This window comes from Macrobrachium rosenbergii, chromosome 22 (assembly GCF_040412425.1).
Source record: "Macrobrachium rosenbergii isolate ZJJX-2024 chromosome 22, ASM4041242v1, whole genome shotgun sequence".
Classification (NCBI taxonomy): domain Eukaryota; kingdom Metazoa; phylum Arthropoda; class Malacostraca; order Decapoda; family Palaemonidae; genus Macrobrachium; species Macrobrachium rosenbergii.
Window position 1 is genome coordinate 24275298 of NC_089762.1, and position 13234 is coordinate 24288531.

A 13234-nucleotide genomic window follows, 5' to 3' on the forward strand; every position below is an offset into this window, starting at 1 on the left:
TTCAAAAGCACATGGAACATTTTCCTCAGTAGACTTAACTTTATGTACAACAAGTATAGTTAACAGATTGGATTGGAATACAGTTGATGACTTGCGCACCAGTGATCATTTCCCAATATTAATTTCCTTATTGTAAAATAATCCTGCAAAACATGTCCCTCGCTATAACATTTATAAAGCAGATTGGGAGCGATATGAAATGCACACTAGAAATATCCCACCGTTTGAATATTTAAAAGACCATAATGAAACTAATAAATTTCTTGTTGATTTCATTAAAAATGCTGCTGATAAAGCAATACCAAAATCAAAACCCCATCCAACAAAACACAAAGTTCCCTGGTGGTCTGATGAGTTAACAGAATTAATAAATATAAAACACTCAATAGGGAGACGATTAGATAATTTGAGTAGAAAGTTCAATAAAATTAATAAAAAAATTACCAATATTAGAAAGAACTTTACAAAAAATGACTATTATTACTAGAAATTGATACATTAAAACCTGTATACACCAAAATATCTGCAAAATTTAAAAAAGAAGTAATTCAAGGAAGAATTATTTCATGGAGGAAATACGTATCAGATCTCTCTAATAATACTCCCATACAAAAAGTATGGGAAAAATTCAGGAAAATAAATGGTACCCATGTTAAACCACCTAGACATGCCATATTAAAAGATGGGAAAAGAACGCTTGATCTAAAAGAAATAAGTAATATAATGGGAGAAAATTTAGCAAATGTAAGTAGTGATAAGAATTTAGATGAACACTTCCACAGAAAAAAAATAGAATTAATAACAATAAATTTTGAAACAATAGAAGATATATATTATAATAGAAAATTTAGTGTGTCAGAGTTGGAATATGCTCTGTTGAACAGCAATAAATCTGCTCCTGGAGGTGAAAATATTTGTTTTGAGATGATCTGCCACTCAGCACCTTTGGCAAAGTCATACTTATTAGAGTTTTATAATCATTTATGGCTTCAAAATTTATTTCCAGATGAATGGTGTAAAGCTATAATAATTAGTATCCCCAAACCAGGAAAGGATCCCAGTAATGTAAATAATTACAGACCAATTTCTTTAACAAGCTTCTTATGCAAATTGTTAGAGAAAATGGTAAATGCTCGACTAACATGGCACATTCGAGAAAATAAAATTTTAACTCCCACTCAGTTTGGGTCACAGTGTAACAGATCTACATTGGATTCTCTCTGTAACTTAGAAGACCATATACGTAGAGGTTTTGAACGAAAACAAATTACTGTAGCTGTCTTTTTTGACATTGAAAAAGCATACAATACTACCTGGAGGTACGCTATATTAAAAACGTTACAAAACAACAACATCCGTGGACATTTACCTAGGTTTATACAGAACTTTTTGACAAATCACAATTTTCAGGTGAGAATTGATGATGATCTGTCTAGAACATTTCCACTTGAAAATGGTGTTCCACAGGGAAGTGTCCTTAGTGGCACACTGTTTACTTTAGCAATTAATGATATCAGTAAAAATCTACCTATTGGCATTAAAAGTAACCTAGACATGGATGATTTTGCCATATATTATTCAGCATCCCGAATAAAACATGCAGACCGAATCGTTAATAAAAGCATAGTAAAAATAGATGAATGGGCCTTATCTGTAGGCTTTAAATTTTCCATAGATAAAACTCAAGCAATCATGTCTTATAAAAATAAAAAGTGGAAAAAAGGTGAAGAAATAGGTTTAAAAATCAGAAACCATAGTATACCAATTGGTCAAACAGCAAAATTTTTGGGATTAGTATTTGATACTCACTTGAACTGGAGAGCCCACATTACATATGTAAAATCTAAAAGTAAAAGAGCATTAAATCTAATTAGAAAACTATTGAACACTACTTGGGGAGCCGATAGACATACCCTTACTGTACTGTAAAAAGCAACAGTTCTGTCCATCATTGATTATGGAAGCGAAGTATATGGCTCAGCGTCTGACGCATTGCTGAAAATGTTAGACCCTGTTCACAATGAAGGCCTTAGAATATGCTCAGGAGCCTTTAGATCATCGCCAAAATCATCGTTACAAGTTGAATGTGGTGAACTGCCTTTGTCTCTCCATAGAGAACTAGTAACAATGAAAAGTGCTTTAAAAATTCAAACTAGTGATTCTCCAACCAAAAAATTATTTGAATTAAGAGATGTATTTATAAATAACCATCCACCACCTTTCCCAATTAGAGCTAGAAGATTGTTTGAGTCGCTGTATTATTATACAAGTGCCTTTAATAGTAAAATCACTCCTCCCTGGACAATGAATAAAATGAGAATTTGCACACACCTCAAGTATTTATCAAAAAGTAACTCATATACACCAGAACACCATAGACAACATACAATAGAGCATATAAACCGAAAAGGTCCACATTACACAATATATACAGATGGATCTAAATCAGAGCACGGAGTGGGATATGCTGCAGTATCCCAAGACAAAACTTATCAGTTCTCTCTTCCTAATAATGCTTCCGTATTTACAGCAGAATTGTATGGAATTGCATCAGCTATAAAAATAATCAAAGAATCATCATTCAATAATTTTGTGATTTTCAGTGACTCGAGAAGCACTATTGAAGCTATTCAAAGTTACAAATCAAAAAATAATATAGTACAGCAAATTAAGTTATATCTCCATAAATTATATAATAATGGAAAAAATGTAGAAATATGTTGGATTCCTGCCCATGTAGGGATCAAAGGAAATGAAGATGCAGACAAAGCAGCTAAAGCAGCAACTCACATGACAAGATCAAATATGAATATCCATGTTACTGATTATGTAACTCACATAAAAATGGGTATCATAAATAAATGGCAATATATATATGGGATGAAGAACCTGAAAGTAATAAATTGAAAGAAATAAAACCTAATGTTAAAAAATGAAGTTCATCATATCAGAGAGAGAGACACACACAAGTAATTTTAACACGTCTCAGAATAGGCCATACTCGTCTGACACATGGGCACTTGATGAGCAACCCACATGGCCCGGCTCCTGAGTGCTCAGAATGCAGAGTAATAATAACAGTCAGATGTGTTATGTGGGTGTCCAAAGTATGACCAACAACGAATGTCAACTTTTGGAAATACATCAGTGAAAGAAATTTTGTCAGAATCTTTTACATTTTCAGTCGTTCCAATTTTGATGTTCTTGAAGAACTGTAATTTAATTAATAAAATATAAAAATAAGTAAATAATAAAAGCATGAAAACCCTTTTAACATTTGTTGAATTTAAAAAAAAGGACAAAATTTTTAAATTTTGCTTAATTTATATTCGGAATTTTAATATACCATTTTAGTATGTATGTAAGGAAGTCTGAGTAAATGTATTTATTGTATGTACACTATGTGTTTCAGTATCAGAGGATGTGCCTATGTGCAGTTTTTAATTTAATTTTAATTCATTTATCATTGTACCGAATGATCTATTGAGTCCTAGTGCTTGGCCTCAGGCCTGGACATAGTATTTTAATCAAATCCTTCGGGCCAGCTCTCTGAGAACTGAAAGTCAGCTCAGTGGTCTGGTTAAACTACTTTAATAATAATAATAATAATAATAATAATAATAATAATAATAATAATAATGTATGTATTTTTATGCTTGTCAGAAAACACAAATTCTGTATGAATGCAGCGGGGCGGGGCCTTGGGTCGCCCGCTACCTTTCCATCTGCTTTTTTTTGCTTTATAGACACCTGTCGAGAATAATAAAGAATCAGTCTCTCTTTTGACATTTCTCTTGAACCTCACACTGGTGACCCCAGGTCAGGGACAGGTAGCGCGGTTTTGGCCCAGCCATTAATGGACTAACAACAGCCACACCCTACCATCAGCGAGCCTTTAGTGGACTAACTACGGCGTAAAGTTTAGGCCCCTGATAGCACCCTCCCTGGCGGAAACCGTCCCATTAACGGACTAAATATGGCGTACTCAAAAGGGCACGTTTTGACACTTTGTTCGACCACTCAAACAAATCAGCACCATTAACGGACTCAATACGGCACATTTTCCCGCGTTTTGGTGCGTGAGAAGTAAAGATGTCAGAAGTAGAACCTCAGTGCGAACCCGCGATCATCGTCTGTATGCCTCTCTCGCCAACAAAGCCAGACACAGTCAAACTTCCCCTGTTCTCGCGGCAAAACACAGCATCATGGTTCCAGCGCGCAAAAGCGCACTTTCACATGGCGCACATCTCAGACGATGCTACCAAATCAGATATAGTCATGACGGTGCTCCCAAAAGAAGTATTCAACAGAATCTCCTTCTGGCTGGACGCGCAACTGGACAAAGTCACATACACGGGCTTAGAAAACAAACTGCTGAATTCTTACTCCATGCCCATGTCCAAGAGAGCGCAGCGCGCATTCGACCTATTATCCCAGACCCTCGGAGATGCATCACCCAGGGAAGCCTGGTACCAACTGCGGGTGTTGATAACACTCCCAGGCCGGAACAAAAACGGAAGGAAAAGGATGATAGACCTAACAAAAGCAATTTTCCTTGGGTGCCTCCCACGGGAAGTTCAGCGTCAGATAAGAGATGCAGAGAACCTAGACATGGATGCCTTAGTTGATGACGCCCAGAAACTATACGAGGCTACCAAGGCCTCGACACACGCCACCGCCCTCACAGCCACCACCCTGGGAGCCTGCAACCTGTCGGAGGAAGACGGCGACGACGGCGGAGACATCAGCACCATTTATAAGAAGAGAACGCCACTCAGAGAGCACAGGACCTGGTCAAACCCAGCATGGTGCTTCTACCATAGAAAGTTCGGGACCAACGCCAGAGCCTGCAGGCCTCCCTGTTCTTTCACAAAAATACGACAAAGGCGGCCACAAGTAACAGCTGTGGCCGTGAAATCCAACTCCCCCCCACCCAGCAGGTTTTTTCATCACGGATGAAATTTCCAAACGGCGCCTGCTGGTAGATACAGGAGCAGTGTAGTCAGTCTTCCCTCCATCCAGGGAAGGTTTAGAGAAAATACCTGACTCAATACCCGCCCTCATAGCATAAACGGAACTCCCATCCGCACTTACAGCACGATGACCGGGCTATCTCAATCCTGGGGCGCAGATACCACTGGCCTTTTGTCATAGCAGATGCTAAATTCCCCCCACTGGGCACGGACTTCCTAGGGCACCATGGACTTCTAGTCGACGTTGCCAGACAACGCCTCCTTGACACAGGAACATGCCACTCCCGTCAGCTCTCCACCAGACCTGGAATGCCCACCATCTGCTCCACAGCCCCCAACAGCTACATGTTCCTCCTACAGGATTTCCCGGATGTATTCAAACCAGAGCTGCACCAGTCACCTGGGGCTTCAGCAAAGCATGGCATCTTCCACCACATCACCACGATGGGCCCACCAACCCATGCCAAGTTCCGACGACTGTCCCCCAGAAGCTACGAGACGCCAAACGGGCTTTTGCAGAGATGTACACCTGTAAAAAGGCATGAAGCCCGTGGGCGTCTCCCCTCCACATGGTAAAGAAATCCGATGGTCATGGAGGCCTTGCAGGGACTATCGGCGCCTGAATTTAGTAACAACACCAGGCCACTACCCCCTCCCTAACATGCAGGACCTAATAGGCGCCCTCCACGGAGCCAAAATTTTCTCCAAGATGGACCTACTGAAGTCGTACTTCCAAGTCCCTGTAGTATATCCCAATGACATCCCAAAAACCGCCATCATCACGTCTTTTGGGAGCTACACATTTTCCTATTCCACTTTCGGTCTCAGGAACGCAGGTGCCACATTCCAGCGCCTGATGGACACCATCTTGGGAGATCTGCCTTTCTGCATCTGCTATGTTGACGACATTCTCATCTTCTCTAGGTCCCCAGAGGAACACTGCTGCCTGCAGGACAGCAGAGTAGTTGTCAGGTTCGATAAGTGCATTTTCGGGAAAGAAAAAGTAGACTTCCTCGGCCACGAGATTTCCCCAGCAGGAGTGCGCCCCACGGCCTCTAAAGTAAAATCTATAGAAAATTTCCCGGAAAGACAAACCATCAAGACCCTTCTGGAGTTTCTCGGGATGATAAACTACTACCGGTGCCTCATCCCAGATATCGCCCACACCATGTACCCCCTGACATCAATCCTGAAGGGGAAACCAAAAACACTAACATGGGAAGCTCCGCAGCAGCAGGCTTTCATTCAAACATAAAGGGCCCTCTCCAGTGCCACCACCTGAACTCACCACAACCCCTCCACTGCCCTCAGGTTGACAACGGACGCCAGCAACATTGCCTGCGGTGCAGTACTCGAACAGCTGGTGAACGGCACACTCCAGCCCTTGGCCGTCTTCAGCCGCAAGTTTTCGCCAGCTGAGACCCGCCACAGCGCCTTTGACAGAGAGCTGCTGGCTATCTACCATGCTGTGAGGCACTTCAAGTACCTGCTGGAGGGAACCGAATTCACAATCCTAACAGATCACAAACCCTTGGTTCACGCATTTGCAAAGCAGGGGGACGCATGTTCTGCAAGGCAACAGTGGCACCTGACCACTATCTCCAAATTCAGTTGCAACATCAACTACGTTCCTGGCAAGAAAACCCAGTGGCTGATGCTCTGTCAAGAGTAGAAATTAATTCCCTTCACCTCGACATCGACTACGAAGACCTCGCAAGAGAACAAGCAGCAGACCCAGAGACAGCGGACTACAGGACGGCAATGACGGCTCTCAAATGGAAAGACGTGCCCTTAGCAAACTCAGACACAACTCTCCTCTGCGACACCAGCACAGGCCGCCCACGCCCCCTGGTGCCCGCCTGGAAGAGAAAGCACATGTTCGATATAGTCCATGGTCTCTCCCATCCATCGGGGCGCGCAACGGCGTGCCTCATGACTGACAAGTTCGTCTGGCACGGCATCAGCTAGGACGTCCGCCAGTGGGCAAGGAGCTGCATCCTGTGCCAGACGAGCAAAACATCCCAGCGCACAGAGTCCGAAGATTTACAGAGCGTTAAATACGCGTTCATCAGGGTAGACACACACAAACTCCCCTCCCTACTCTCCCCAGCCTACTCCAGGCCACACCGCATACTCCAGAGATGACCGAAGGCCTACGAGATGACAGTAGACGGAAGGAAAACATGGGTTTCAATCGACTGGTTGAAACCTGCATTCATACCAGACACCAGCCCACATATGTAGGCCTCTCCTTTGGGGGTGAGTCCTGTAGCACCCACGTGGCAGGCCTACAATCAAAATCCGCTTTCTCCTGCAATGAGTAACACAGGAGGAAAAACCAAGCAGTTGGGAGAAACACAAATTCTCTTGCATGTCTTTTATGATAAATAACTTGATCACCATTATTGCCACCTTTCATGTATTTCTGGGTTTCCCGACCTGTGTCACCCGGTGAAATAACCATTCAGCACTTATTTCTAGGTAAATCCATTGCTAAATATACCAGAGAAAAGCTAAATGTCAAGCTGGAGTTACTACCCCAGTGCGAGCTCCATGAAATGGAGTCGTGTGTGAAAAGGGTGAGATTGTCACAATCACAGGTCTCCGCCCTGTAGACATTCCCGATGTCAAAAGTCCTACCGAGTGAGGTGCCGATATAACGCCCGCACCACTCGCGGACCAACAACACACCAGCGCCACCTACATTCCATTTTTAGCACGCATCGCTTTTGGTAGCTTTTTGCTTTGTGCGCCTTTTTTGTGCCTTATTTTCTGGTATCATGGCTTCATCCCAGGATTCTTCATCACCTAAGTTGAGTACCATCTCTTTATTTTATTTTAGGCGGTTGAGGCTCCTTATTTCCCTCTAATTTTGTAATTAGGGGGATTTATAACGCTCGCCTCGATCGCCTTCCTCCCGGCCTCATGTGACCTTCAGTCCCGGTACAGGGTTTTTATCGGGGCTTCGCTCCTCTGCCTTTTATTTATGTTTTTTGTGCCTTATGTTTATCCAGCATATTCATAGTGGCTTAATTCATTATTTAATTCTGTTACCCTTCCCTGGGGATGTGCGGGTCCTTGTCGCTTAGGCTACGAGTTTCCCCCTCGGGCCTATCCGCTCTTTAACCAGTTTTATATGGATTTTATTTTGGACCCTCACCTCCTCCAGCTCGTGGGTTTATTATTTGAGATGGTACAGTTATGCTTATTAGGTTTATTTTACGCCTTGCGCACGGATGCTTTAGATATTTACAGATTATGTTCATTGTTTATTTTGTGAAGGTCAGCCATTTTCCCTCCGCCCTCATATCGCGTTGGGTTTGGTTCTCCCTTCTACATGTGTCTTTTATTATTTGATTTATTTTTTTTACACCTTAGTGACGTTAACTATTTAGGCTAGTCTGTTAGATACCGTTTCCCTCCTCAGCTACCTCCCTGACCGCTGGGCGGCTGTGTTAGGCTATTAGCGATCTGTTCCCTTGGAAGTGAAGGTTAGGTGTGTAGGAGGGCCTCATGGTTGGCGCTTCTCTTTGGTTGTTGTTCGGTTGGAGGTGTTTGGCCTGCATTTCCTCCCTCTCCCTATTTCGACCTTTCCGTTTGGGCTACTGAGTCCTCGTAAGGTTAAGCTGGAATAGCGAGGGTCTCTTACGTAGCCTACCCTTGTCCGGACCGCATCTTCGGGACAGTTTCCAGCTTCATGTGTATCCCCCTCTCCTACCACCTTCCCCTGCCTCCCTGCTCTTTTCCCCTTGGTTCGTTTTCACATATTTTGTTAACTTACCAAGGTTTGAGAGCTTTTGCCCTGATCCTTACGTTAATAGCCTACACCCCTTCCTCCGCATTGATTGGTTCCCCCCTGTTCTCTCTACACAGGATTTCCGACCTTACCCGGTCAGCACCCTGTTGAGAACTTGTGTGGTGTCCGGGGGTGCCTCCCCACTCCTGGCCACCATCGCTTTTTACCTTTCCTTGCGCACTTTGGCCTTTGAGGGTCCCCTATCCTCTCTTCTCTCGGTTAGTCATTCGTACATGTTCGATTTCTCGCGAGAGAGAAGGGGTGGGACTCATGATGTCCAGGGAGTGCTCACTCACCCCCTGGCCGTCTCTACTGGTCCCCCTCCCTTGGCCTGTCCCCCTCCCTTCCCTAGCGTCAGTGTGTTGTTTTCCCCCAGCCAGGGTGTCGTTCTCGTAGACCGTCGCCTCGCGGGGAAAAATTTTTGTGCATGTAGCCAGTTAGAGTTTTCCACCTGACTGTCTTCTGCCTCATTTTCACATGTCACTGACGTTATCCTCCGTTCTATTCATTTAGAACTTGTCCCTTTCTCAAGTATCTATCTTTCGTTGACTAGTCTAATTTTGCATTTTCCGCTAGTAGTCGGGCTTTCTTGTTGCTCTCATTTCTTATACCACTCCGGTGGGTATGGTGTATGGTCGGTCGGTGCTCACCACATCTCCTCCATCGTCACTATATCAGGGTAACGTGACTCCCCCGGCTACAAGCGGAAACTTTTTTACCGCTTAATCATAAGTTAACCGTTCACTGTATATGTATTGTTGTTTTTAATTTTGTTGACGCATGTTTTTAACGGGACCTCCCTGTTTCTCCGGATTAACTCTGGCGGTCCCTTTGTTTTGTATTATTTTATTGATCATGTATGGTCTAGTAGACCTCTTATCATTCCGGTATGTTCCGGTGGGGTCTATCTGGTCCTTTTACATGCCCAGTTAATTTATTATCCTAAGACACTGCGCCGGCACCCTACTCCGGCGGCCTTATCAGCATACTCATGTACTTGTCCATCTGCAGATGGTTCGTTGTCAGGAGCAGGGGTGCATGGCAGTCCTCCAGCAGGCGAGCAGACATGAGGTCTGCAGGTCCCACTCCGGGTGCGCCGTCCACGTGGGGGACCTGGTCGTCTGGCACCCTGATGGCTGTGAGGTGTGCTACGCTCTTTACGAGCGGGTTCTGGATGAATCTGTAAGTTAGATTTTCCTTTTCCGATTCATACTTTCTTTTAAGTTTTGTCTCTTATGGATAATTGGAAGATATTAGTCTTCTAGGAGATTTGGTTAGTTGACATTCTCCTTCTTTCAGATTGACTGCAGCTCTCGTGACTCTTCGCTTTTGACCCTTAAGTCCTGGGTCAGCGGCTTCGGGAGGAACGTCGGGGCAGGGAAACCCTACGTTCTTTCCAAGGAAATTTGCAGCGTTCTCTTCCCCGGTGCCTGGATCTCAGCGTCAGTTGCGGATGAGGTAGCCGCCCCTTTGATCGCTGGGATCCGGGAAATGACTCAACCCTCCCAGGAAGACGCAGCCGCATGCGGAGAGGTCACTGAAGACGTTGCGGCCCTTAATTTGGACTTGGAACCCATGAACGTGGACCTGGATCTCCAAGCAGGTAAGGGGGTAAGTGAGGCAGGTGACTATCTCTTTAGTTCTCCTTCTTCTTCTGCTTCCTCTTTCAGGGGATTCGTGAAATCCTCTTGCCTTATGGACGGTGCAAGGTCTACCGTCCCTAAGGTCAAATCTATCAAGAAAAAGACCTTAAAAACCCAGAAAGTCCGCTCCGGGGTTCCCTCGAAGGCGTCACGGGCTCCTAGTCCTGTGCCGTCCACGAGCAAGGCCTCTACTTCTGGTAAGGGTTCACGGACAAAACAAAGCAAGGAGGTTCCACCCCCTCCTTCCTTTGATGCAGAAACATTTGCCGAGCTTCTTATGCAGAAGCTCGACAAGAGAGTTGACAACAAGCTGTCGCAACTCTCCTCTCAGCTTTCATCATCCAATGCTTCCGTGCTTTCCCTGTCGCAGCAGGTTAAGTCCCAAGGAAACTTAATCTCGGGGTTCATGAGCGGCGGAGCGGCCGCCAGACCCTTCTCCGTCCCGGACACCTCCAGCCTTCCTCCCTTCAATAAGGGGAACCCTTGGCGACTGACCCTTTATGCTCCTCAGCATGAGGGTACTCTGACAATTGAGGGCCTAGGCACTCGCAGGCTGGAGGAACTTGAATTCTTCCCTCCCGGCCTGGAACCTCCTTATCCCGGTTTTGCCAGGCTTACAGAGGAGGCGTGGATCTGTTCCGACGAGGTCCCAAAGGAGACGGTCATCTTCCCGATGGACCAAGCTCAGTCGTCTCTGCTTCGAACATTAACGGAGTGGCAAGCAGAGAACACCAAACTCACTCCGGCCAAGGGTGCCTTTACAATGTTCTCTTTGGGAGAAATTCTCCCTACCCCTTGCACTTCAAAAGTGGCTTCCCTCACTAGCCAAGCGTGCATAGAGGGTAAACCCCTTCCTCATCTCCGGGAGACAGATCCCACCTCTCTTGTCTTCCACGGAGATTCTGAGTTTTGGGAAGGAGCCCCGGCCACTTTCACAGTGACTCGGCTCAACCCTGCCTGCGCCTCTAATTTGTTCAGCGAGCAACTCCCTAAGATCCCGGATTCGCTCCTGAAGGCTGAAGCTGAGACTAAGAACAGGCTTAGCAGGTCCTTAAACTCTCTGACTTTGGCGGAGGCAACGTCAGTGGTCTACAGTGAAGACACTTTGTTTCAGGTCCTAACGAAATCTCTCTTGGCGAGTTTTCAACAGGACCTTTACAACTTCATCACGGCCCGGATGAACTGCCGGAAGCACATCTTTTCGGCAGCTTCCATCCGTCATGAGCCTAACAGGCTTATGAAGAGCTCCATCTGGGGAGCTAATCTCTTACCTCAAGAAGAGGTTGATGCGGTCCTAGCTGAAGCAACTAGGGCCAATCAGAGTTTCCGCTCCCGTTGGGGCCTGCCTTACAAGCGTAAGCAAGCAGACCCGCGGACCCCATCCTAAGTCCGGTAAGAAATTCAAAAAGTTTAAACGGCTCCCTGCTCAGACTGTCTTGCAGGCTGTCCAGGTCCCCGCACCCGGCCAGCCTTCAACCTCGCACGCTCAGCCTCAGCCTCAATATGTGCTGGTTCAGCCAGCTCCTCAGTCTCTCGCTGCCCCCTCGTATGTATCTTCCCCGGCTTTCAATGCTTCATATGAAAGCCAGGGGGCATTTCGGTCTATCCAGAATGCAAGGGGAACCAGGGCCAGAGGATACTACAGAGGCAGGGGAGCACCTCGCTCCTCCTTCCGAGGAAGGGGAGGCAGAGGCTCCAGAGGAGGCAGACCATCTCCTGCCCAGTGAGATAACTCAGGTAGGCGGGAGGTTGTATCATTTTCGGGACCAGTGGAACTTCAGTCCCGGGGCCCAGAGCATAGTCTCCAAAGGACTGGGGTGGAGTTGGTGCAGAAGTCCTCCCCCACTAGTCAGGTTCCATCAATCACCGTCCAAGGCTCTGAAGGACTTCGTGAAAGATCTATTACAAAAGAGGGCAATAAAGAAAGCGAGACACTTGAAATTCCAAGGCAGACTGTTTAGTGTTCCAAAGAAAGGTTCCAGTCAACAAAGAGTAATTCTAGACTTGTCCTGTCTAAATTCTTACATTCAATGCGACAAGTTTCGAATGCTTACAATCTCGCAGGTTCGGACCCTACTGCCCCGTGGAGCCGTAACCACCTCTATAGATCTTTCAGACGCTTATTATCACGTCCCGATTGCGAGAAGGTTCTCTCCTTATCTGGGGTTCAGACTGGGAAATCAAGCATACTCGTTCAGAGTCATGCCATTCGGTCTCAACATAGCCCCCAGAATCTTCACCAAACTGGCAGATACGGTAGTTCAGCAACTACGGTCTCAAGGGATAATGCTGGCCGCATACCTGGACGATTGGATCATTTGGGCATCCAACGCCAAGAATGCAGGAAAGCAACAGCCATAGTAATCGGCTTTCTGGAATCTCTAGGCTTTCAAATAAACAGGGAGAAATCCCGCCTAGTACCGGAGAGTCGCTTTCAATGGTTAGGGATCCAGTGGGACCTACGTTCACACAAACTATCTATTCTGCCGGCCAAACGGAGAGAAATAGCCAAGGCAACCAGACAGTTCCTCAGGAACAAGAAAGCTTCCCGCCATACCCAAGAAAGAGTCTTAGGTTCTCTTCAGTTCGCTTCGGTAACGGATCTTCTACTGAAATCCAAACTGAAGGATATAAACAGGGTATGGCGGAGCCGAGCCAACGTCAGGTTCAGAGACAAGGTGTCTCTAATTCCGCCAATTTTGAAAAAGAGACTCCGGCCTTGGACAACAGTCAAGAGCTTATCGAATTCAGTACCGCTTCAATTTCCCCCTCCGGCACTAGTGATTCACACCGACGCTTCTCTAAGCGGGTGGGGAGGATAC

The 13234-nt window shown here is 45.7% G+C and overlaps 1 protein-coding gene across 1 annotated transcript; it reads left to right on the forward strand.

The window, feature by feature from the left end:
• Window positions 1–4092: 4092 nt before the first annotated feature.
• Window positions 4093–6941, forward strand: LOC136850442 (uncharacterized). The gene is made up of 5 exons (XM_067124020.1): window positions 4093–4896; window positions 5097–5545; window positions 5898–6143; window positions 6285–6441; window positions 6585–6941. The coding sequence occupies exons 1-5, from the start codon at window positions 4093–4095 to the stop codon at window positions 6939–6941; spliced, it is 2013 nt and encodes a 670-aa protein (XP_066980121.1).
• The last annotated feature ends 6293 nt before the right edge of the window (window positions 6942–13234 follow it).